This window comes from Leptonychotes weddellii, chromosome 8 (assembly GCF_054177405.1).
Source record: "Leptonychotes weddellii isolate Sample4059 chromosome 8, ASM5417740v2, whole genome shotgun sequence".
Lineage (NCBI taxonomy): Eukaryota > Metazoa > Chordata > Mammalia > Carnivora > Phocidae > Leptonychotes > Leptonychotes weddellii.
Window position 1 is genome coordinate 29,787,460 of NC_138376.1, and position 26,825 is coordinate 29,814,284.

The following is a 26,825-nucleotide window of genomic DNA, read 5'->3' on the forward strand; positions in this document are numbered from 1 at the left end:
AACTGTATCTCAAAATTTTAAAGAGAGAACAACTTATATATATATGCCAAAAATAAGGGTAACTACTATGAAGGGATAGAATATGACTCTAAAAATTAAAAATAAAAATTTTTTTTTTAAAAAAAGGGATTGATAAGATGTTGGTTGAAAAAGGGAAAAAGAAAAATTCAAAAAAAAAAAGACAGTTAAAAAAAATTAATTTTGAAAGACTAAAGAATCATGGTAAAAAAGCCATGGATTCTATGTGCAGTATTCCCCTAGCGCTGGAGTTCTGCTGTTCTCATTGATGGGTAAACTTGGTCTTGGTTGGCTGTTCTCGCTGATCTTCTGGGGAGGGGCCTGTTGCTGTGGTTCCCAAATGTCTTTGCCGGAGGCGGAATTGCCCTTCCCTTGCTGGGCCAGGCTAAGTAATCTGCTCGGGTTTGCTCTCGGGAGCTTTTGTTCCCTGCAAGCTTTCTGTACAGCTTTGGAGGATGGGAAGGAAAATGGTGGCCTCCCAATCTCCACCTGGAGGAGCCGAGAACTTGGGACCCCACTCCTCAGTACGCCCCCAGAGAAAAGCAGTCAATCACTCCTGTCTCCCTGGTCTCCGGCTGCACTCCGTGTTCACCCAGCCTGTGACTGAGTATTTCTATCTCTGGCACCCAACCCCGGGTGGAGTCTCCAAACCCAGCAGATCCCTGTGGTGCACTCCTGCGCCATTCCTCCCGGGGGAGGAAGGGGAGTCTCCCCGGATCTGCAGCTTGTTGGGTCCCTGCTGGAGGAGCAGTGGCCCAACTGTGCCGCAGATCACAGTTTATGGCAACCCCGAGCTGCGAGCCCACTCCTCGGCTCCGTCTCTGCAGCCAGCTTCCCCGCTCCAATACCGGGGAGCTCTGCCGCACTCAGGCATCCCTGGTCTTTCTGTGACCCCGAGGGTCCTGAGACCACACTGTCCCACGAGGGTTCCACCCCCCGCTTAGCTACTGGAGCGACGTCCCTCAGCGGAGCAGACTTCTAAAAGTTCTGATTTTGTGCTCCAGGGCTCTATCACTTGCCAGAAGCAGCGGACGGAGGCCCCCTCCCCCGCCGTCTATCCTCCCGAATATCGCCTCAGATTCACTTCTCCGCACGTCCTACCTTCCAGAAAGTGGTCGCTTTTCTGTTCAGAGAGTTGTTGCTATTCTTTTCTTCGATCTCCTGTTGAGTTTGTAGGTGTTCAGAATGGTTTGATCCCTATGAGCTGAATTCCTGGGACCAGACAAAATCCAGGTCTCCTACTCCGCCATCTTGCTCTGCCCCCCAAGCTGGATGGCTTCTTAAATCAGGCTGGGCAGATTCCTACAATGACAGGTCTCGGTGGTCCCAGCTGTGCCTGGAAAGGGCTTGTGGTTGCAGGCTCTGTCTGGGCAGGGTAAGTGTTGCCTGGCTAGGCAATAATGATAACGAAGTCACAACAGCAGTGCTGGCCTCCTTTAGAGAATGCCCAGTGTGCTCTGACATCTTATCTACATTACTGCTCTGACTCTTCACTGAAGCCCACCGAGGAAGGTGCTGTGATTATCTTGGTGTGATAGAACCTGAGGCTCTGAGAAATGTGCTTCGGTCACCCAGCTGGGAAGACAAAGCCAGAAGTTAAATCCCAGTCATCTGACTTGGAAAATTGCTGGGGTGAAGGAGCCCTAAGAATAGGATGGGCGAGAAATGAGGGCAGAAGCCTTCCTCCTCACAGTGGAGAAGAAGGAAGTCTTCAGGATCTCTGTAACCCTCTTCCGGCCTGGACAGCATCTTCAGGACTGGAGACAGTTCTAAACTAAGCTGCAGAGATTGGTCTTCTCTGGTGGAGAGAAGTAATGGGGGTAGGGGGCGGGCTGGGGCAAGATGGGGAAAGGGGCCACTGACGTGGGAAGACGAGCTCTAGACCTTAGCTTGAGCACTGGCATCTTGGGTTTCAATCCCAGCTCTGTCCCTAGCTGTGTGACCTCAGAAAAGACCTTTCCTCTTTTGACCTCAATTTTCTGATCTATGCTGTAAAGCTACATGGGTTCCAGCTGAGAGCCTGTGGTTTTAGTCTTTGATGTTCAAGTGGGGCCCTAACAGACTTAAGAAAGGGTTATTGGGAGTAGGGCACCCTCAGAAACATCAGCATAGTGGGGAGCTGTCAAACAGGCAACCCCTTAAAAGGGTAAATATGCAGCACTACCCCTGGTGCTCAGGCTCTTCTCTGTGGGGACGGTACTTCCTGTTTGGAAGGTCAGTATCTCCATCTCCCGTCCTCCTGAGGCCACACCACCTCACTTCCTATACTCAGAGAAGATGTTAAAACATATAATGGCAAGTATGGCATGGCACCGAGCAATCAGAGCAGTCATGGCTGTAAACAGCTGGTGTAAGACTGTAACAGGGTATACCAACTGTATGCCCATCCTGCCCCCAACTCCTGATTGTTCCTAGGAAAGTCTGGCTCAAGAGCTGAAGAGCAAAGACAGACAAGGATGGAGACTAGGGAGCAAAAAGTTGAGGAGGTGAAGGCAGGAAGCAAGTTCACAGGTCCTCCCAGACATCAGCTCGTCCCTCCCCCGAACACCATCATACTGTCAACTCAGCCTCACTGTGGCCTCTGGGAGAGTCCTCATGCTTTGTGCCCTGAAAAAAACAGCTTCTCCCCCAGCTGCAGCTGCATACTGGAGGCTGAAGAAACAAAGGGGACTTGGTCTGTACTCTGCAGCATTATCCCAAACTTGACAATGGGGAGGTGACCCCCAGGGTGGTTGACCCCAATCTGCCTGCAGAATTGGTGCTTTACTAAGCCTGATAGTCAGAGACCAGGGCTTTGTCTCACCCACTCTTGGCTACTGGCTATCAAGTCCCATGGAAAACCCCAAAAGCCTCCTTTCCTCTTTCATTTTCCTCAGCTCCCAGCCTATTTTAGGTCTTTGCCACCATGTACCAGGATTGCTGAGTCAGCCCACTGGCTTCTTCCCCTATCCCCAGACTCAGGGCTGTTGCCTTATTCCCTATAAAGGTTCCTGATTGCTTATCAACTGCTAGGAGTCAGAGATTTCAATTAATATTTCTTGACTGATTGACAAGGGCCTGTCTTTTCCATGAGCACAGACCATTTCCCAATTGACCAAGAAATACTTATTGAGCACCACTAAGTTCAGGGCATTTTATTAGCCATAGAAATGGGAGGGGTATCAAAGAAGCAGGAAGCATGGCCCCTGCCCTCAGGAAGTCTTCACTATACCTGTGGAGAGCCAATATATAAACACAAAAAAGATAACCAATAATACAAGACCACTTCAGTGTATTAACTGAAGCTATCCTGTGTCTATTAAAAAGCCTGTCACAAAGTTTATACAGAAAGATAAAATGGAGCCAGTAAAAAAGCTCTAGAATGACAATTAAAGTGAATCATGACTTATAGGAGAGGCCTGATCAGATTAGACTGTTACTAGCTAGATTGTTAGGGTTTAGGAAATAAAGCATTGTTCTCCAGAAGTTACCTAGGGTTCACTAGGAGCAAGTTATGACACATTTATCTTTTTCTGATAAGGTTCTAGAGCTCCATTCTGAGGTATGCCTTAGATTTGGTATATCTACCCCCAAATTCCATAAGGCTTCAGGAAAAATCTCCTATAGTGTCTTTATAGAAAAGAGGGCTAGATAAGAGCATGGGTTCATGGATTCCAAGATGGTTGAAGGACTGTTCCCTGAGAGTGTTGATTACTAGTTCTTTGGCATTCCCAGATGAGGTAGCTATGTCATCTGGGTCTGTCTATACCTTTGTTGTGGTCAACACATTTAGCAATGGTATGGGTAAAGACCATGGGTATATTCTGAACATTTCTGTTAATGACCAAATCTAGGAGAAATAGCTTAGAGTCAAGACTCAAAAGTATCTTGACCCCTTGTGGCTATGCATACCAAAGCATTGAAAGAAGAAACATAAAGAGATATTTGTACACCCATGCTCATAGTAGCATTATTCATAATAACCAAAAGGAGGAAGTAACCCAAGTGTCCATTTATAGGTGAATGGATAAACAAAATGTATATAAATACAGAAGACTATTATTCAGCCTTAAAAAGAAAGGAAATTCTGACACATGCTATAACATGTATTAACCTTAAAGACATTATTTTAAGTGAAATAAGCCAGTCACAAAAGGACAAATGCTATATGATTCTACTCCTATGATTCTACTCATGCTGCTATTTAGAGTAGTCAAAATCATAGAGACAGAAAGTAAAGTGGTAGTCGCCAGGGGCTTGGGGGAGAGGGAAATGAGAAATTATTGTTTAATGAGTACAGAGTTTCTATTTTGCAAGATGAAAAAATTTTGGAGATAGATGGTAAGGATGGTTGCACAGCAATGTGAATGCACGTAATGAACTATACACCTAAAAATGGTTAAAATGATAAATTTTGTGTTATGTGTATTTTATAATTAAAAAAATCCTGACCCCAGACCTGTGATAATAATAGAGAAAAAGGTAGAATCCTTTTTATGTTAAAAAAAAAATTAAGATATACAAATACTGAATGAGGAGAACATGGCTGGGCAGCAGTGTTGTGGGTAAGCTCTCCTGAACCCACCCAGGTTATCTGAAAGCACATTTAGGAACCAGTAGTGGTCAAGGGTGGTTTTAACCCTTTTGGGAGGCCTATGGGCAGGTAGTTAGGCTTTATCTAGAAGCTATGTGGCATCAACGACTAGGGCTGGCCAATGTTTCTTCCCAAGCTGGGACACCATTGAATGAGGCTCTCCCAGTGGCAAGCTAAAAACTTAACCCTTTCTGTTACAATGACCACTCAACTGTTGGGTGTTCATGAGTTTTGTTCTCTGGCCAAAGTGGTGTCTTCTGTTCTTGGTTGGTATGGAAAACAAATCTGACCAGATTTCCTTCAGTATTGGCTGAACACTGTTCCAATGATCAGCCCCATTTCCTCTCAGGGTTCACTCTGATGACTCCCCCAGGTTACCTCTCCTTCTAGATAGATGGGTGGTGAGCCCATGTCCTATTGATATTTCGTATTCATTCAAACATGCTTGGCACAACAGACTGGACAGAAAACCCTGCGAGTCTCTGAAGACTTCTATCCTCTACTCCCCAGGAGTCATGCCATAAAATTAGCTTGCTACCTCTCCTGCCAGCCTACTTCAACCCTTCCCTCCCCACTGGATGAAACCTTTAAACCAGGTATCTGTACACCTTAAAATGAATCTAGTGACTGAGTTGGCCTGCTGAAAATGGCTCTGCTAGAGTACAGGGAATAGGATACCCATCTGTACAATCATGGAGAAGGTGCAATTCACGTTCTGTGACTACCGCCTTCCTCTGTTCTCTGGGGGCATGGAAGGAGAATCTGAAAATGTCTGTGGCAGGAAACACTGGAGGGCATGATGGGGAGGGAATCCTCCAGGTGGAAGGAGCTGGAGGGAACAGAAAGAAGCTGTGAAAGAAGGGAGGGTGGGCCTGATTGTTGGGCTTGAGGGCTCCTAACAGTTCGGCAAAGAAGTTATGGTAGCTCAGTGACCACTGTCCCTGCCTACCTGGCTGCCATTGCCTGACCACTCTGTGCTGTCTGTTCTCCTGTCCAGATCACGATGAGGACCTAGGGCATCTGCCAGCTGACTATCCCCCCTGGCCTGGAGTGACCATGGCCCCCCGCAAGAGGAGCCGCCATGGCCTGGGCTTCTTGTGCTGCTTTGGGGGCAGTGGCCTCCCTGAGATCAACCTCCGAGACAACCACCCTCTGCAGTATATGGAGTTTTCAAGTCCTATCCCGAACCAGGAGGAGCTCAATGTCCGCTTCGCAGAGCTGGTGGTCAGTAAAGGGACAAGGAAGGGAGAGTGTTGACAACGGGAAGAGGGATTCTGGAGCAGACAGAGCAGGACAGAGGGTGGGGACCTATGTGCTGGGATCTCTACCTATGAAACTCTGCTTGGGGTGAGGGTGGGCCCACCAGGACAATGCAGATGTGAGGGAGAAAAAAGTCATTTACTGGTGTGGATGCCATGAAATATGTCCCCAGAAGAATGGACCTACCTCATATCTCCAAGGGATTCTAGACCTCATGGTACAGCAGTTAATCCATCATGAAAGAAGGAGGTCCAGGCTTTTGTGAAATAAGGCAGTGAGGCGCTTCAAAGAATACCAGAACACTTGACACCTTTCTCTCTTCTGCTCTCTGGAACTTCCCTGGGATTCTTTCACCTCATACAGGAACAAGGGACAGAGTGGTGTTCTGTAGGCAGATACCAGGTCCTCATAGCAGGGGATGATTGACTAGAAATATGGAGGTAGAGATGTCCATATTGCACCTGGCTCAGGCCTGGTTCAGGGCTGGTGATTATATTCCATGTCTAGCTTATGGCAGGTGGATGCTCTGTCTTTTACACTGGTAGCAGCTCTTCCTGACTATGTGATGCCCATTCAGACTAGGGCAGCACTACACCTTTGTGAGAACCACTCACAAAGTATGTGAAGTTATACCCTGACCACAAAGAGAACAGGAAAGAAGCATGATTCCTCTTCTTGGAGGTCTGGTGGTGAGACAAAGCAAAGGAGACTCTCAGATCAAGGATGTAGGACCCATGCCCAGGACTCAGGGCTGGACCCTGTATAGAGCGATAAGCACAAATTCATCTACCTCTAGCTCTTGGTCATTCATTCTCGTGGTTGGCCAGTAGTCAAGCCAGCAGAGAAAAAATGCTATGTGATTTGAAATGGGATTTCATATTTGAATTGGATAATGAGTTATGTATGATTAAGGCAATCTAGCTTTCCAAATAACTGGACCACTATAAGATAAGACCATGCAGGTTATGCAAAAAAGTTATCCACCTTCCTCGTCACATCAGGCTCAGGGAAACTCGTTGTTTCTGAACTCAGGTTCAGGAAACCCTCATCCTTTCCTCGGGATGGAGCATGGGTGGGAGAGAACAAAGTGTTTACTAATATACAATGACATTTGGAACCTGATTGGTGTTAGTACTACTAGGATCTGTTTTGTTTTGTTTTTTTTAATTCAGAATACTGCTGACATCAAATGTGTTGGTTTTCCACCCCACACAATTCCCTAGTTCATTGCAGACATCAACTAGTGTCCTACAACTTAACTCCATGCTGATATTAACTACCCAGAGTTAATATAGACCTTACAGAAGAAGGGCTCAGATCCACAAGACGGCCCTCCACCCAGACACCAGTCAGAAGTCGTAGGTCCCGTGTTACCCATACTTTAGAGAGATTTGGCTACAAGTCGGGAGTTCCCATGATCCTCTCTTCAGGTTGGATAATTTGCTAGAATGGCTCACAGAATATAAGAAAAGACTTCACTTACTACTACCAGTTCATTATAAAGGATATTACAAAGAATACAAATGAACAGCCAGATGAAGGGGTACATTGGGTAAGGTCCAGAAGGGTAAGGGTCCTGTCCCAAGCACAGGTGCTTCTGTCCTGTGGAATTTGTGTGCACCATCTCCCCAACATGTGAATGTGGTCACCAACCCCAAGGCCCTCTGAACCTTGTCCCTTAGAGGTTTTTATAGAGGTTTCATCATGTAGGTATGATAGGTTTTTAACTTCACCTTCAGTCTTTCTTCTGTCTCCAGAGTTTGAGAAGTGGGGCTGAAAATTCTAGGCTTCTAATCAAGGCTTAATCTTTCTGGTGACCAGCCCTGTGAAGGTATCCAGGGTCTCACCAAGAGTTGCTTCACTAGAAGAACAGAGGCTCCTGCCACCCAGAAAATTCCAAGGGATTTAGGAGCCCTGTGTCAGAAACAAAAGATGCTCCTGTCAATTTTATCACTTATAAAATTCCAAGGAATTTGGGAACTTTATGCTATGAACTGGGAACAAAGATAAAAAATATATTTCTTATATTATCACAGCATGGACATTTTCTTGAACAGAGCACATGAGTTTTGAAAGAAGGACAGGATGAAAATGTTCCTTTCCTTGGCCCTTTTATTCCGCAAGTATTTATTGAGCATCTTTAGTGGGCAGGACTCCTTACAAAGTACTTTGACAAAAGCAAGGATGAGGGGGCACCTGGGTGGCTCAGTGATTAAGTGTCTGCCTTCAGCTCAAGTTATGATCCCAGGGTCCTGGGATCGAGCACCGCATGGGGCTCCCTGCTCAGTGGGAAGTCTGCTTCTCCCTCTCCCACTCCCTCCACCCCCCCGCTTGTGTTCCCTCTCTTGCTGTCTCTCTCTGTCAAATAAATAAATAAAATATTTTTTTAAAAAAAAGGATGAGTCACACAAGTCTTGTCTGCAAGGAGACTAGCATCAGCAAACAAACTGAGCAAACTAACATTGAGCCAGTTTTGAGCAAACAAATGAAAAATATTCCTTGAGAACCTGCTGTGTGCTGGGCCCTATGTGGGTCCCAGGGATTTAGTGATGAACCAAAAGGCACAGTCCCTGCCTCCAAGGACGTAAAATCTAATAGAGAAGACTGATCTTGAACAGTAAGTGTAGTTAGTGTTTGGAAAGGGGACATTCATCGGCCTGCGGCAATGTCTAGCAGGGAGTTTAATTTTCAACTGAGGGTCACAATGGTCCCCCTGAAGAGTGACATTTCCACTGAGATCCAAAGGCAGTGTGATGGCTGGAGAAGTGAATGGGGTTGCAGAGCAATAAGAGAGGGTTGTCCCCAGTAGGAGAAGCAGCATATGTGAGAGTCTCCAGTCAGAAAAGAGCTGGGCCGTTAGGGTTTCACCATGGATGATGAGAGTAACAGGATTTCATACACAATCTTAAGGGTGATAGAAAGTCACCAAAGCAGGATGGTCTTCAAAAGACCATTCAGGGTACTCTATTGAAGAAGAGTTATGGGTAGAACATTAAGAGGGTTTTAATGCAATCCAAGCTAGGGAGAATGGTGACTTGGATTAAATGTCATTAGTGAGGATGGAGAGGACAGATTGAAAAGCTATTTAGGAGGAAATATAGGACTTGTTGGGCTTGGAGAGTGAATAGGAATCAGGGAACACCCAGGTTTCTGATATGAGGAACTGAGTGGATGTTGGGGCCCTGTAAAAGACAGGAAATGCCAGAGGAAACTCAGGTTTAGAGAACTGGGATGATGAACTTAGTTTGCATATTCTCTCTGTGCATCAATCTCCACATCTATAAAATGGGTTGTTGTAAGTTTATTGAGTAAACATTAAGCACTTAGAACAGTGCCTGGTGCACAGTGATACTACATAAATGTGTGAGGTACCTGAGGGATATCAAAATAGATAAGCACAGGGGGCAGTTTTGTCCCAGGGTCTGGAGCTCAGGAAACTGGTGGGCTAGAGGAACAGGTTTGAGAGAGTTTGGGGTAGTAACAGTCCTTGGGAATGGCTGAGAAGTCTTTACTAGGGAAGCATACAGGAAGGAGACACCAGGACCCCTGAGGGACTTCAACATTTGGTGGTAGAAGACAAGAAGACATCAAGGGAACCTAAGATGAACATAGAGCAAAGCAAGAGGGATTGCCAGAGAGTGTGGTTGTTGCAGAAACCCAGGGAGATTCAATAAGGAGTGAATGGTCTGCAGTTAGTCATAGGCTACCTGGGCTGAGCCAAATCACCAAGAAATACCCATTGATTTAGTGACGGAGACCACTGGTGAGAAAAGATAAGTGCATAAGTAACCAGAATCCAAGTTTGAATGTAACTGCTCTGGAGTTCAGGAGGGGAAAGATGGTCTTACCTGGGAATGGCTATGAAAGCCTTGCTGGAAGAGGCTGACCTTGAGCCTGGGTAAATTAGACCAGGGCCCATGGGGTGGGTGGTTAGGGAGGGTAGTCCAGGTAGAACTAACTGTATAAGCAAAAGAAGAAGAGATGCAGTTTGCCCTGGGAAGCATAAGGTACATATATCTCTATTATTTCTTTGATTTCTGTTTCTGACCATGGAAAGGAAATACTCTAGAAACTTCAAGCGGGGCTCTGGGAATCTTAACTGAGGATGTTACTGGGATATGTAGAGAGTGATTCTAGGGAGGAACCTTTGTTTAACATTAGATCTGTAGGAGTCTTTATTTCCAAAGGCAGATGAACTGATGGGTATTGCTTCAAATTATCTTTGTATGTGCTGTCCGAGATGGAAGCTATAGTCACTTGGGGCTACATATTTGAGATGTGGCTGGTCTGAACTGAGAGGAGCTATAAGGGTGAAATATACACCATATTTTGATGACTTACATTCTTTATATTCTTTTTTTTCAAACTCACAAATTTTTCTATTGATTACATGTTGAAATGATTATATTTTAGATATTTTGGGTTAAATGAAATATTAAATTTAACTTCACCAATTCCTTCTTAATTTTTACTATGACTAGAAATTTTTTAAAAATACATTTGGCTCACATTATATTCACATTATATTTCTATTGGACAGTTCTAATCTATGTAAAGGAAAGTCTTCAATGTTCTCCCTTAAAAGTATAGGGAAAAGAGATACTGACATTTAAGACCCTTATACTTTTTTAGATATTACTTTCACTGTTTATCATTTTTGAAAAGATAAAGATTATTAATAGTATGCTTTATTGTCTTAATGCGAGTATTGCTTTTGTTTAACAAAAAGAAAACTCTCACAATAATTGAGTCGAAAAGCAGGCTACATTTCTTGTGGCCCATCTATTTCTTTGATGAGCTTTGGCATAGCTCATGAATCACAGGAGGAAAGTCTTCAATAAGAGAGGTTTTAGAGGCCATCTAATGCAGCCAAACCTTCAGTGACTCTCCTAGAACAACCCTAAATTTGATGACATCAGAACTACCCACACTTCCTTGGGAAGTGTGGATTAGTGTGGTGGAGCCCCCAGCCTGTGTGGGTGGAGGAGCTACCTCTGACAGGCACACCTGCATGGGAAGCAGATCAGAACCTCCCTTTCTAATGGCATACTCTTCTTGCCAGGAGAGTTGTACAGCTTGTTCTCACCAGCTCTTCTCACCCTGTGCTAAGAACAGGCCAAGGTTGGGGGGAGCCAGAGAATTTCTGGGGGAGAAACTCAAAGGGCAGGGAGACTTGCAGGATGGGGCAGAAACTAGATCTGTAGACTGAGTGCTTTGTCAGGCCTTGACTTATGATGTTGACAAGCTTAAGAAGGACAAGGGAAAGAAGAGCAGAAACCCAGGGCAAGACGGTTAGGAACTAGCAAAGCAATGCAGGAAGGAGATGTGCAGGGAACAGGGAGCCTGGAGGAGGAGAGCAGATTTGTAGAGACAAGTGGGAGTGGACAGGAAGTAAGGGAAGCATGGATAGAAGCAGCCCAGGCTTGGGTCAATATAAGGGAATGGGGGTGGGGGTGTAGGGCTGTATTTCTAGCAGAAGAATTGCCCTATCATACTTTGATACTCTCTGGAGGGAGACAGTAGGCTGAGGGATAGGTTTGGGGAAATTGCGATTTCCTGTAGCACTGAATATTCTAATGTCAACCATCTTTGGGTTTCAGACATATTTCTTGTCTTTGCAGGATGAATTGGATCTCACCGACAAAAACCGAGAGGCTGTGTTTGCACTGCCTCCAGAGAAGAAATGGCAGATCTACTGCAGCAAGAAGAAGGTGCCATGTCTGACCCCTTCCACTGCCACCTCAGGGTCCCCAGCCTGGCACAGCTCTTGCCTCTATGCTTTCTCGCTCATTCAACAGATATTTATTATATACCAGTGTCGTTCTAGGTGTCAGTGGCATGAATAAATCAGGACAAAAAATTCCCTGCTCTCATGGAGCTGACAGGGAAAGAGATTCTGGTTTTCAAAGATCCTTGATGCAGGTGCCCACTGGGCTCCAGGAGTGGGGCTGGGTCAAGGAGATACCAAGATGATAAGTCTATACTCCCTTCCCGTGCCTGCCTGGAGGGCATGTTGTCCTGTGCCATACCCAAGGGCAGCTTTGTGTTGTAAGGACTGTTTGGGGCAGGGGTGGCCTCTTCTGAATCTTTGGCCCCCACCCATCCCAGGCTCGACCTCACAGGGCAGCAGGTATATCAAGGTCACACAGCAGTCCCCGTTCTCCCCACCCTCTCCTCCCTCTCTTCTCCTTCATTAAGAGATGTCGTCAGTCTCCCAACTATGGTCTTCCTTAGGAAGGGGTGTGCCAGGCTCCAGCTGGGGCTTCATTAGTTCTTGTCTCTTCCCCTCTGCTTCCCTTGGTCTTCCTCCATATCTGTGTGTCTCTTACACATCTTTCTGTCTGTCTCTCTCTTTCCCCCCTTCTATTTTAGCCTTTCTCTTTCTTGGCCCATCTTCCTTGTCTCCCCTCCACCCTCCACTTTTTCAAACTAACAGCTTTTTCCTTTGACCTCAGAGTATAGGAGTTTGGGAGTTAGGACCCAGTTATTTCTGCATCAGAGGCTTGGACCTACTCCCCACTGGGAAAAGACAGGCAGGTCTGGGGCAGTTCTGAGCTGTTGCTCCTTCATGTTCCCTGAGCTTATTTGTTCATGGCTCTTTTCTTCTTCTTCTCACCCAGGGTATTTGTCTCAGCTGGGGTTTCACGACCTTATAAAATTGGAGGATTAGAATGTTATACCATTCTAGAGTTGGAAGGAGCTGAGAAGCAATTCAGTCTAGTCCTTTCTTCTGCATATGAAGCAAGGACAGCCTAGGGAGGCAGTGGACTCACCCAAAGGTCCCAGCCAATCATAGCCAGTGGCTGCACCATTGCTAAAACCCAGGCATGCTGAAGTCCAAGAGCCTGTGGTAAGATGCAGGGGCTGTGCACACTAGTCTAGTATACTTGATGCACATCTATTAGGCGCCTGCAGAATACTATGTGCTGTGTCCAGGACTCTCATTGTGAGAAAGATGATCTTGAAAAAGTTCAAGTCATAGGAGGGAGGGAGGGAGTACAAAATTAACTTCAGGAGTAGTTAATCATGTCTCATGCTTCTCCACTTTCCAAACTGATTTACTATGGAGTTCCTGTAAATTGATCTCTTACACAACTAAAATAAAAAAAAAAATACTGAAATGTAAGGATATCTTGTTCTACCTTCCAAACCAGATTACACGTAATCTCCCCCCACACTTTCACATACCCCTCTCTTGCCATGTGGTGCTTCCTCTGTAACATCTTCCCCACCTGTCTTAGCTTCAGTAATCTTTAATAACTGTCCTCTCCGAGCCCCCCTCATGAGCCTTCTGTGTTAGATGCCCCCACCCTGGGCTTCCACAGCCCACTATAGACAGTTCGACCATAAAGCATTTGTCACCCTACTCTGACACTAGACTATTCTATGGAAGACAGAGACTGACTTTTTGCTCAGTACTTTCAGGGCTCAGTACAGTGATTGGCATGTAGTAGGTGCTCATTTAATGCATATGGAATGGAGAAATGATGAGCTGGCAAAGACAGGAAAATATATATTTGATGGTGCATTTGTTTTTGGTTCTGTGATCCCCTCCCCAAGGCCAGAAGATAGAATTGGGGAGTTTCAGTCATGAAGCGTTAACATATAGCCATGTGAAATCACAAAGACCAAATGCAGGCAGCTTTCCCACTGGTCTAAAATTTGGATTTTGTGAAACAAAATTGTGAAGCTAGTAGATATAGCTGAGGGAGGCAGGGCAAAGTCCAGGTCACCTGGCAGACAGGTAGTTTGTCAGCAAGATTCTGGAAGAGGAGTTAAGTTTTTGTGCAGATTTGAAAGCAGGAGATTAGCAGAAGGCAGGTGAAGGGGAACATCCAAATGGGACAGGGGCAGGAAGGAGCAGGGTGTGTGTAATGCCCAGAAGTAGAGTCACTGGCTGAAGGAGAGGGCTAGATCTTCAATCAACATTAATATTTATTCATGTCATGAATAAATATTTCCAGCCCCACCCAGACAGGGATAACTTTGAGGAAGTTACAAAATCTCTCCAGGCTTCCATTGCTTCCTTGGTAAAAATGCAGATAGTGAACACTGACTCTCATTGTCTTTGCCCATCCCTGGGGAGGAATTGAGGCTTTCCCTTGGAACCTGAGGATTGGGCCAAAGGCCCTGTGCTCTGGGCTCTGCCTCCCAGCTACACCGAGTCCTCCTGAGTCTCTCCAATACCCAGGGCTTGGGAGTCTCTTTCTGTCTTTTAGTGAAGTTACTATTCACTGAGTGCCTACCATGTGCCAAAGAACTGCACCAAATGCTTTATATCAGTGCTTCTCAAACAATCTGAGAGAGAGAAAAACCAAGTTTTTAAAATTTCGAACTGTCAAAAACCAATACTTTTGTAAAATACAATGAGAATGGTATTAGAAAGTAAAATTTGAAAAACCAGATGTATAAAATATATGCACAGATTTTTATTAGGTTCAACAGACATAAAATTATATTTTATTAAGAAGCAAACAAAGAGGGAACAGATATAACAGGAAAAAAAGAATTTATTTTTAATTATATATATTGTTCACTGAAAGTGCATATACCTGTGTGATTCCTGCCCATGTCATTGGCCGGTCACAAGAGTCAGTGTTCACTATCTGCATTTTTACCAAGGAAGAAATGGAAGCCTGGAGAGATTTTGTAACTTCCTCAAAGTTATCCCTGTCTGGGTGGGGCTGGAAAGTGAATGTGCTGACATGGAATGAAGCTCAGGACCTCAGGCCATGGGCCTATCTTGCCAGGTGGTCCATACAGTCTTTCTTTCTGTTCCAGGAGCAGGAGGACCCCAACAAGCTGGCGACCAGCTGGCCTGACTATTACATCGACCGCATCAACTCTATGGCTGCCGTGAGCAATGGCTTCTCCCCTGCCCTCACCCCACCTGGAAAAGCCATGGGGGAGATTGATCATCCCGCATCTTTCCCTGGACTTCACACCCCCTCGCTGGGGATCAGCAGCTTTCCAGTTATTCCTGAGATTTTTAAAACATAATCCCTCCCTTCTCTGTGTGACTCTAGAGGCCCCCAACCATATGAACGTTTATTAGCCATTTGTATCTCACACAGTCTTGGGAAACAGGCCGAGCCAATAATTCTCCCATTCCACAGATGAGGAAAGTGAAGTCTGGGACTGGAACCTGGGTCTTCTCAGAATCTGACCCTCTTAGTGAACCATTCCTTGAGGCCCCACCCTTCCTGAGTCTAGGGTGGCTCCTGGGTCCCACCTGGGCTGGGGGAATGCAGGGAGCTGGGGCTCAGGCAGCCCAGCAGGACCTCCGCCCCTTTCCACCTACCTCAGATGCAGAGTCTGTATGCCTTTGATGAGGAAGAGACGGAGATGAGGAACCAAGTTGTGGAAGACCTGAAGACAGCTCTCCGGACACAGCCCATGAGGTGACTAATTGTGTTTCCCCTTCCCACTTCCTTCCACACCCCTTCACTTGCTAGTCCCCCTCAACTTCCTGAAGCTTCGCCCAATGCTCTGCTCCCATCCCAGTCCCCTTGCCAGCTCCATCCCCCCACCACCACATCCCCTAGAGTTCCCTGCACTCTGCTCCACTTCCTGCCTCCTACAACCCCTCTCTCTGAGGAGCTGGGAGGCTGCCAGAGGATGGGCATGTGGGGGACCAAGGCAGAGAGCAGAGGAATGTGACATAAACCTCAGGTCCTGAAGTGCTATCTGAGCAGAAATTGAGGGCAGGTACTTGTTTTTCTTGGGAGAACGGAATGGCAGGGAAGGTGGCCTTATGGACAAGGTGTGTAAGAAAGAGCTCTGAGAATTAATTCCCCCGTCCAGGGAGGAGGGCAGCGTGGAGAAGAGATACTCCAGCCACTAGGGGGAGATGTGGTGTCTGTGGATGAGATTCCACCACCTAGAGGAGGAGTGATGCAGGCCAGGAAAAGGGGATGATTTTGAGAAGAAGGACACTTCCCCCTTCCCAGGCCATACTGCGCAAAGGTCCAAAATGGGCCAAGAGCCACAGCTTCTCCTCGTGCCTGGGAGCTGGCTTGTAGCTCCTTGTGGGAGCCGACTGTTAAATTTTCAGCAGTTTTGTAAGCTGCTTGTTAAACATAGCTATGATTAGAATATAAGTTATATAAACTTAAAACTAAATAAATCATACTAAAAACAAAAGTAATAAATACTTGAAACTTTTCACTCCCTAATTACTTAATGTTCTCACTACATTTTAGTTTTATGTATGCTCTTGACTGTTACATATGCTCTTGAGTTTATATTCATTGTATATACATGGTGGAAATACAGCTGACCCTGAACAAGGTGGGTGTTAGGGGTGCCAACCCCCATGCAGTCGAAAATCTGCATATAACTTTGGACTCTCCCAAAACTTAACTGCTAACAATCTACCGTTGACCAGCAGCCTTACCAATAACATAAACAGTTGATTAACCCATATTTTATATGTTATATGTATAATATTCTGTATTCTTACAACAAGGTAAGCTAGAGAAAAGAAACTGTTAAGAAAATCATAAGGAAAATCTATTCATAGTATTGTACTTGTGTTTATTGAAAAACTTCCCATATAAGTGAACCTAAACAGTTCAAACTCATGTTATTCAAGGATCATCTGTACTATAAATGTTACACCTCTTCCCAACTCCACGTTCAATGATGTCACATTGATAGCTTGAAATCAGCTATGCTGGGCGTATTTATACTGTGGAAATTGGCAAACACTACAATCAGGCCTTTTTTTCTTTCTTCAGAGAGCCAGTTGTTAAATGTTTACTAGCATACTGGTCTACCTGTGTGTGTGTGCATGTGTGTGTGTGTGTGTGTGTGTGTATGTGTGGTTTGGGCTGAGCTCTCTACTTTGGGAGCCTGGAACTAGAGCCTCAGGAGAATGGGAGCACCTTAATCCCGTGTGGTTCAGGGGGTGGGGGGCTTGTAGGAAGGGGGTGCGGGAAGGATGAGGACATCGAGGAGAAGGGTTGAGGGAAGTTTGCCAGGTTTGTCTCCCACTTCAATTTACTTTTCTTTCCCTTAATAAAATTCTGATTATAAAAGTTACACATAGTCATGGTGGAAATTCTGCAGAATACAGAAAAGCATGTAATAGAAACAAATAGTACCTATTTTAAAGACTTAATTTTAGAGTATATTTCATTTTGTAGACATGTTTGTATAATAATATGGAAATACACAAATACACTTGGGACCAAATGTATTAACTACATGCGATGGTTCCCTCAGCTCCATTTATGACATTTCCTTAGGTCATTACTGTTTTATGAAATTCAGTGTTCTAAGCCTCTCTCTGTGTATGCATGTGTGAAGGTGCATGTGCCATGGATGACTTTGGCACCAGATGAAACCTATTGACTGCTTATCAGAATGATATTTTTAAATAATAAAATAGATAAGATGAAAAATAAACCAATTAAATTGAAATGCAGTTACCAAATATGCAACATTTGTGAGATAACAATTAATGTGCTTTTTTAAGCCTTAAGCAGAAAGAACTAGCAACCACCATGATTTTGAAGTGCTGATGAGTGGAAGTGATAGTCTGCAACACCTGCAGCAACTATAATTTGATATGAAAACAGCTGATTTCTTTGGGTGACAAAGTCACAGGTTCTGCTATTACCACTGTAGTTTATTGCCCACATTCATCATCCGAATAAATGATACATTTCAGGTAGAGGTTACCAAAAATGAAAGTGTAACTTTTTTTCCCCATCCAAGTTCACAGACCCCTGCAAGTTATCCATGACCCCTTAGGGGAACACAGACTCCAGGTTAAGAACCCCTGAACTAAATGGTTTTTAATGCTTCCTGTTAATATTCAAGATAGCTATTTTCTTAAGGATCACTTGAAGAGCGCCTTCCCCAGCCTTGGTCCCATGACTCAGTGACCCCTGGTGACCCCCCTGTCTGGAAGTCCACTTTGTCTTCTGACATCTCTCTGGAGATGAATTTTCAGGTTTAACAGCCATTATAATTACGGTATAATTATAGTAATAATTACTGCAATCATTCTCTTCACGCGTACACCATCACAGCTATGCAACTGATAGTCAGTGGCCTGCAAATGCACGATATTTAAGGTGCAAATAAGGCACGAGTCTCCTGCGAGGGTGATAGGATTTCAATGCCTTAGATAAACTCACTAAATGAACCAAGTGGCTGCTATAGGTGGGACACGGTGTTATACAGGTCCCGGGGTAACTATTTGCAAAGTGTATACAGAATAATAGGCAAATTCAGGATACCTGTTGTGCTAATGGCGCTGGCCTGGACAGGTTTGTGACACGCTTCATTGAGCTGGAGGGTTTGACCTGTCTGCTGAATTTCCTCCGGAGCATGGACCACGCCACCTGCGAAAGTCGCATCCACACCTCCCTCATTGGTTGCATCAAGGCTCTGATGAACAACTCCCAGGGGCGAGCGCATGTGCTAGCGCAGCCCGAGGCCATCAGCACCATTGCACAGAGTCTGCGCACAGAGAACAGCAAGACCAAGGTGGCCGTGCTGGAGATCCTGGGTGCCGTGTGCTTGGTGCCTGGCGGCCACAAGAAGGTGCTGCAGGCCATGCTCCACTACCAGGTGTACGCAGCTGAGCGGACACGCTTTCAGGTGAGGGGGGCGCCTAGCTGAGGGCTTATATAAAAAGACATAAGGGACCTTAAGAGATACGGGTTTGGCTGGGAAAATGGACGCATCACTAGACCGTGGGTTCCTTGAGGCTGGATTATTAGTCTATGGCTCTACATCTCTGAGCCCAGTGCCTGATGAGTCACAGCGGCTCAGTCAGAAATTAAATGGAATGCAGTTGCTGGGGCCAAGATTTTAAGCCCTATGCCTGGGCCAGTGCTTACTATGGGGACCCCAAGAACAGTGCTGAAGACTGAAGCCATTCTCTTTTCTTCTCCCTGATCTGCTCCAGAAAAGTAATGAGATAATAAGTATAAAGTGTCTTATGTAGAGTAAATACCAATAGATCTAAACTGTCACTGCAAGTGCTATGGTTTATCTACCAGTATAGGCTATTTGTATATTCTGTCATCCAACATTTTTAAGCACTTACTCTGTGCAGAAAGTGACCCCTGACCCTTTGCAGAAGAGGTAAAAGGCAGTGTCCATGCTGTCAGGGAGCTGGGCAGGAAGATTTATGAGCTATAAGCAGCTGGAGCTGTAAACAGCTCTAAAATGCTGAGGCAGCATTTCGGCATGGCCCTACAAAATAAACGAAGCCCTGGAGGTGAGTGGCAGGACTGAGATTGAGGTATGGAGAGGCAAAGGATGCTTCTTGAAAAAGCTGAGCTTTTGGGAAGGACCAGGGTAAGCTAGATAGATTGGGTAGAGCAAGCACGTGGGGTTAGAATGGTGGTAACACAGGCACAGAGGCTGGACTTGTAGGATCCTGAGCCCACCTTCCTCTCCTGTCCTGCCTTTCCAACCAGACACTGTTGAATGAGCTAGACCGAAGTTTGGGCCGGTACCGGGATGAAGTGAATCTGAAAACAGCTATCATGTCCTTCATCAATGCTGTCCTCAATGCTGGAGCTGGAGAGGTGAGGCATCTTGTCCTTGCTCTTACGTTCCTGGACTTTCTGGCCCCAGGGGAATGTGTGCAAGTGCCTCCTGGGGATGTAGTAGAGGGAAGGGGCCAAGACCTCTGGTTGGCATGGCTGGCACTACCATCATTGTCTTCAGATTACCTTTACCAACTCTTGCCTCCTTCACTTGGGGCTGAGAAAGAATAGATTGTCATGAACCTTGCAGTCATGAGGGGTTCTTGGAGAGTTTCTTGCATGGGTAGCATTGTGCATTATGTGCGTACTGGACAAACCCCACGTTGGCTGGCTGATGCTGGCTTAGGGTGGTGGGGGATCATTTATGGGAGGAGGGCAAGTGTAGGCCCTTCTTCCTAGAGTTTTCTAAAGACCTGATTCTGGACTGGTTTCTGAGTTGGCTGGTCATGCCCTCTAGCACCTTCTGTTAGGAGGTGTGGCTTCTGATTTTCCTTACTGTGGGGTCAGAATGGGATTCTCAGACTGTAAAAATAGCAACAGCTGAAGATGAACTTGAAGAGCAGATGAACTCCCCAAATTCTAAGAGAATCAGATGCCCCAGTCAAGGTCAATTTGTTGAAGGTCAAAAGGGGCAATTTAATCATTTCTACTTTTCCCTCTTTTCTACCAGCACACTTTTCTTGCAACCAGTCCTGATGAACTAAGTTAGGTGAGGTGGGTTGGGAGAACAATCTGTCCCTGAGATGCTGACATCACCCTTGTCAATACTAGCTACACTAATCTGTTCTGATTAGTTGGTAACCATACTTCATCAGGTAATTCTTAATGTAATATCACCCCTTTCGGTAATATCATTCCCATTTTACAGATGAGAAAACTAAGGCTTTCCCAAAATCACAAAACTAGTGAGTGTCAGAGCAGGGATTTGAATCACAATCTGTCTGAAATCAAAGCTTATGGTCTACATTACTTTACGGTGCCACTCTTTGATGCCAAAGGCTGAGAAAAACAGTAAGGGACTTGAAGGAAGTGAGGCAGGAAACCTAATGGGAATAAATAACAAGGTCTAGTATGTCTCTTCCTGCCCTTTCTTGGAACTCTGGACTTGAGGCAATTCCAGGTGGGTTGTTGCAGGTGATGTAGTGGGACAATGGAGTGGGTCCACTGGGGACTCTTGTGGAAAAGCCACAAGCCAATAAGTCTGGTCCTCCTTTGGTGACCCCCAGGATAATCTGGAGTTCCGCCTTCATCTACGGTATGAGTTCCTGATGCTGGGGATCCAACCTGTGATTGACAAACTCCGGCAGCACGAGAATGCCATCCTGGACAAGTAAGGCCCAAGCCACCTGTCCCCACTGCAGACATATGGAGACAGTGCCTCAGTTGGGGATGATCAGGACTTTCAAGGAGGCTGCCCTTCCCACTGGAGACCACCTGCCATACCCAGTATTAATTCAGAATCAGCTCTGTGTGGGGGAGGTGGACAGCTCTCACCCCCTTGTCCCACATCCTACCTATGTCCTTGCCTGCTCTCTTTGTTGACCTGCTTTCTCATCTCTGATGTTAAACGCAGGTGGACCCACCCAGTAGTCCTCAACAATGTTAGTACTTCCCCAGGGTGGAGGTGGGGGGGCTTTGGAAACACATAGGGGTGTTCCTTTGGTTTTTAGACTGGCTGGTTGGGGGACACTAACTGGTATTGGTTGTTGGAAACCAGGAATACTAAACATCCTGCAGGGCACTGCTGCTTAACAAGGAAATTGCCCCACCCCAAATGGAAGCCATAAAAGCCTTTATTGATTAAAGGGCACAATTAAATTCCTATGTGTTCCTTAATTCCAATTAAGTTCCTATCTGTCCCCTCTGGTTCTGTCCCATTGGTACAGACTATTTTATTGCGCTGGGTCTTAAGGGAGACAGGATTGGCCCTTTTGAAGTGGAGTTGGGGAGTGGATGGGGTGAAAAATGAGAGAGATTGGCTTTGAAGGTTGACATGAGGACAGTATGAGAACCCTGGTGAAGGCAGAGCAGTAGTCCTTGACTGGGTGATTTTACCCCCAGGGGACATTTGGCTAAGCCTGGAGACATTTTTGTTGTCATGACTTGAAAGGTGGGGGCTGCTACTGGTGTCTAGTGGGTAGAGATGAGAAATGCTGTTGAACCTTCTACATCTCACAAATCAGCCTCCAACAACCAAGGAAAATCTAGCCTTGGATATCAATAGTGCCAAAATTGAGAAAGCCTGATCTAAGGTGACGGGACTCTAGGCTGGCCTCCCTGAGGAAGAAGGGGCATGGGATTCTATAAAGGAGGAGAGTTGGCCTACAGACCAGTGGCTTCTTTCTGGTTTTGTCTTGGCATCACCTGAATTAAGCTTTCAGATTTAGTTCACTGGGGAGTTGAAGGGGCTAACCCTCAAACAGGGACATCCTAGAAGTAATATCTACTCTCTCTATCCCCTCATCATATCTAGGCACTTAGACTTCTTTGAGATGGTCCGGAATGAGGATGACCTGGAGCTAGCGAGGAGGTTTGACATGGTGAGAAGCCTACAGGGATGGGGCAACTGCAGTGGGGTCCCAGGTGGCCCCACAGCCTCTTCTCCAGATCCCATGTTGTGGTAGGTCCAGTGTTGGCTGGCTTCCCTGGTGAGTGGTCCTATAGACAGGTCCTACTTCTGGAACCTGGCAGTGTGTTGGCTCTGCAGGGCCTCACCTGGCAGGCCTTACCTGGTAGGGCATCTCCTCTGCTGGGAGATTGCAACCCCCAAAGGAAAGAGAGCCAGTCCTTAAACATTATTAGTTTCAAATTCTCTCCTGGGCTACTCTACCCCTGCCTGCCAGCAATTTCCTGAGTCCCCTCTCCCTGCCACTAACTAGATCATGCTTCACAAAGCAGATTGCCTTTTCATTTCAGCCTCAATAACCCTAAAAATACACAATTCTGCTGCTTAAATATTGTATTATAAAATCTCTATTCAAATAGAAGCTTACTTCTGGTGGTGCTGCAGTCACCAAGCACCATCCCATTACATTGTCGCACAAGCCCTGGATTTACAATAAGGAGACTGAGATTAGCTTGCCTGTGGTCACACAATGAGAGAGTAGATCTGGGATTTGAACCCAGCTTGTGTGGAACTACGCTACGTGGTCCTTGAATCGTCTATGCCACTGTCCCCTTTCCTTAGTTTGAATCAGTAGTTCTCAACCAGGAGTAACTTTGCTTCCTCCTCCCCCTGTGAACATCTGCAAAGCCTAGAGACAATTTTTGTTATCACAACCAGTGCAAGGAGGATGTCACTGGCATCTGATAGATATGGACCAAGGATGCTGTGGAACAGCCTACAATGAACAGGACAGCTCCCATGACGAAGAATGATCTGGTCCAAGATGCCAATATGCTGAGATTGAGAAATCCTGCTTCATATAATTAGGATATCTCCCTCCTCCTTTTCTCTGTGCCTCTCCTTTGAAGCCTGGGCCAGAAGCAGGAGAATGAATGTCATCCTGGGAAATGGGGCTCAGTGGATGGAAGTAGGGTTTTCTCCCCTCTTCTTCCACAGCTTGCCCCCTCCCCATTCACTGTGCCCTCTACTCCCTCAGGTCCACATCGACACCAAGAGTGCTTCCCAGATGTTTGAGCTGATCCACAAGAAGCTAAAGCACACTGAGGCCTACCCCTGCTTGCTATCTGTTCTACACCACTGCCTGCAGATGCCCTGTGAGTAGCCCACACTTGCCACTTCCTCAGCTGGCCTGAGCCTTGGCCTGGGGCAGGTTGAGACAAGGTGTCAGGACTTCCCTGGGTTGGTGAGTCTGACTGAGTCTGTCTCTGCACATGTCCCCAGGAGGCCTGGCCATAGGACTCAGGCCCTTGTTCTTCCCTCCCTCTTTGGGATCAGGACTTCCACTGTCACCCAGGGGAGAAGCTGTGGACTTGGCCCTGAAGAACGCTAATGTCCTGGTCTACCAAGCAGTAGCTTGATCACTGTAAAGTCAAACATCTCTGGCTGTCAGCTTATGACAGAGGAGTGATCAGTCATCTTGGGGAGCTCCAAAAAGAAGCTTTGCATTTGGGGGCATAGCACAGATGTAGACTGAACATGACTTTTTTCAAGGTTTTATCAACTCCCCCATCTAAGCCTTGTGAGCTCCACTTTAACACAGTTGCCCCTGCCTCTGTTTGCAAATATCAGATGTCAGCATCTAAGCTTAGCAGATGCTAAGCTCTTTAAGATCCAGGTGTGTGCAATGACTGGATAAATTACATATAATCACTAATAGCCACCCCAGCATGCAATTTGAAATGAGCGGTAACTGTATCATTTGGTATTTAAGCTCTTCACAAAATTGAACACTTGGAAGACTACTATGGACAACCATGATGGTCAACCTAGGCAGACTCTCTACTGGTGGTGATGGTGGTGTTGGTTTTCATGGTGATGGTGGCAATAACCACAGTTTACTATGTGCCAACTCTGGGCCATGCATGATGCAAGGCTCTTTGGCACAGTGTCTCTAAACCTGAAAATGACTTAAAGAGTGCACATTATTATATCCGATTTATAGTGAATGAAATTGAGGCTGGGTGAGTCTGAACATATGAAGGAATTTTTGTTTCTTTGGGTTCACGGCCTTAGATGAAACATGTTCTACTTCTGTGAGCTAGTGGTCTGGCTTTACCCTGTTTTCCTGGGTGGAGGGTAAATGGAAAACTATGCCACATTGCAATGTCTATGTCAGTGAAGTGATGGAAAGGAAACAGGACACAGTGACCTAGACCAGGAAGCTATCAGTTCTCCAAAGCTCAGTACAGAGATGTTCACAGAAGACATAGGAAGTCCCTGAGAAACCTGACTTCTCTATCAGGTTCTTATGTGCCATGCTCCATGGGCAATGTCAGTGTGTCTCTTCTGCCTCAAAATGGGGCTTTGTTGACTTGACCTTCCACTTGTAAGCATTATGGTTTGACTTTGGAGGTCAGCATGTCCTGGTTGATCTCCTTTGGTGGTCAGTTGAGACAAAGTACTTGGGATCAAGAACTGAGGAAGAGGGGCTTGTGGCTAGCACATGAAAAGAAAGTCCATGTCCCAACAAACCATGATTACAGAGGATGGGAGTGGGGCCCTGTGAGGTCAGGAACCATACACAAACTTTTGCCTTCACAGTTCAGGGTCACCTTCACTGAGAAGTCTGCCTGGATTCCATTAGCACTTCTCCAACCTATTCTGACTCTCTCTTAGTGCATACCTGTAATGAGTTTCCATTCATCTTTCACTGTAGAACAACAGCATAGATAATCCTAAAACATTTTCTTTTTTTAAATTTCCCTGGAGACTTCATTATTTAGCAGGTAATATTTTGGAGCAGATTTACTTTCTGAAAGGTGCTTTTTTTTAGATAATGGAAAAGGCAATTTGCATTCCCAAGGCATAGGCTACTCAGGGTACCTATAGGGAAGAAAAGCAGCCAGGAAGCACTTCAGGGAGTAGATAAATGTGTCTAGAGGATTGACACACTCATAGAAAGTCAGTTGCAGATCATTAGGAAATGACTGCATTTGTGAATCTCCATCATCAGCAGCATCATTGCCTCCCCCATCAGACTGGGAGCTTGTGAAGGGAGAGAGAGGGCATGCTTCATCAGCCTGGGCCCAGGCAGTTTCTCTAGGGCAGGGCCCCAGGGGATTCCAGGGCTCAGTAAAGTTATGATGCCTGTTGTCCTCACAGACAAGCGGAACGGTGGCTATTTCCAGCAGTGGCAGCTCCTGGACAGGATCCTTCAGCAGATTGTCCTCCAGGATGAGAGGGGTGTGGACCCTGACCTGGCTCCCTTGGAGAACTTCAATGTCAAGAACATCGTCAACATGTGAGCAGTGGCCAGCTCTCACCTGTCTTCCTCCTCCTTCCCTCTCGCTCTCCTGCATGGACTCTCACCAGTGAAACCTCTGCTCCCTCTTGTAAACCAGATGTCTCCAAATGCACCTGTCTAATAGAATCCTCTGAGATAATGGAAATATTCCATATCTGCCCCATTTAGACATGGCTGCTGAGCACTTGACATGTGGATAGTGTGACTGAGGAACTGAATTTAAAATTTTATTTCATTTTAATTAAATTCAGATAGCGATATGACGTGGCTAGTGACTACCATATTGAACAACACAGGTTTATAGGGGGTGTACTCAGCTTTTTTTTTTTTTTTAAGATTTTATTCATTTGAGAGAGAGAGTGAGCTAAAGAGAGAGCACAAACTAGGGAGTGGGAGAGGCAGAGGGAGAAGCAGACTCCCCACTGAGCAGGGAGCCCAAAGTGGTACTCGATCCCAGGACCCTGGGATCATGACCTGAGCTGAAGGTAGACGCTTAACCTACTGAGCCACCCAGGTGCCCCTGTACTCAGCTTTTAATGATCCATTGCATGGAGTAGATAGAGGAAGAATTTAAACTTATTAACAATGGTCTGTGGGCTAAACAATCCTCCAGCTTGCTTTTGTATGACCCATGAGCTAAGAATAGTTTTTACATATTAAAAGTTTTTAAAAACAAATGAGAATATGTGACAGAGACTGTACCTGGCATATAAAACCTGAAATAGTTATTCTAACCCTTTAGAGAAAGTTTGCTGATCACTGAAATAGAGCATGGCAATTAACTAAGACTGTTAGACAAGGATGTCAGAGCCTAAGTCTGGCTTATCTTTGACCCTGTGTATTGAGAAATACAGAGAACCAAGTTTAAAGTCACATCAATTATCTGAAGTTATGTTAACACACTAATTTTTAATTTTAAACTTTTACTTAACTTTCTTTTTTAAGTTTTTAATTTCCAGTTAGTTAATATATAGTGTTACTTTAGTTTCAGGTGTGCAATGTAGTGATTCAACAATTCCATACATCACCCGGTGCTCATCATGACAAGTGCATTCCTTAATCCCCACCATCTATATCACCAATCCCTCTGCCCCCCTCCCCTCTGGTACCCATCAGTTCGTCCGCTATAGTTAAGAGTCTGTTTCTTGATTTCTCTCTCTCTTTTGCTTTGCTCATTTGATTGGCTTCTTAAATTCCTTCTATGAGTGAAATCATATGGTATTTGTCTTTCTCTGACTGACTTATTTTGCTTAGCTCCATCCATGTCATTGCAAATGGCAAGATTTCATTCTTTTTAGGGCTGCATAATATTCCATTGTATAAATACACCACATCTTCTTTATCCATTCACCAATGGATGGACACTTGGGCTGCTTCCATATCTTGGCTTTTGTAAATAATGCTGCTATAAATGTCCAGCTGCCCTTTAAGGAGATAAATTGGCTCTCAAGTATTCATGGTGTCACATTCCAAAGCCAGGTAGAAAATGATTTTTGAACTATTCATGCTACTGTTTTCATTTGCACAAGTAGTTGGGTATTGATGTAGTTAATCCTACCTGGTATGCTGGACAAGTGCAACTAGCAAAGTAAT

General features: G+C 45.5%; 1 protein-coding gene across 1 annotated transcript in view; it reads left to right on the top strand.

The window, feature by feature from the left end:
• The window catches only part of DAAM2 (dishevelled associated activator of morphogenesis 2), a 117,344-nt gene that overhangs the window by 59,552 nt on the left and 30,967 nt on the right, over window positions 1-26,825 (top strand). The window contains exons 2-11 of the mRNA XM_081827550.1: window positions 5,589-5,815; window positions 11,473-11,562; window positions 14,633-14,707; window positions 15,158-15,252; window positions 18,130-18,463; window positions 19,291-19,401; window positions 20,589-20,692; window positions 21,836-21,902; window positions 22,965-23,082; window positions 25,091-25,229. Of these exons, the coding sequence (XP_081683676.1) occupies window positions 5,648-5,815; window positions 11,473-11,562; window positions 14,633-14,707; window positions 15,158-15,252; window positions 18,130-18,463; window positions 19,291-19,401; window positions 20,589-20,692; window positions 21,836-21,902; window positions 22,965-23,082; window positions 25,091-25,229 (1,301 nt within the window). The 5' untranslated portion in view covers window positions 5,589-5,647. The remainder of the gene's footprint in view (window positions 1-5,588; window positions 5,816-11,472; window positions 11,563-14,632; window positions 14,708-15,157; window positions 15,253-18,129; window positions 18,464-19,290; window positions 19,402-20,588; window positions 20,693-21,835; window positions 21,903-22,964; window positions 23,083-25,090; window positions 25,230-26,825) is intronic.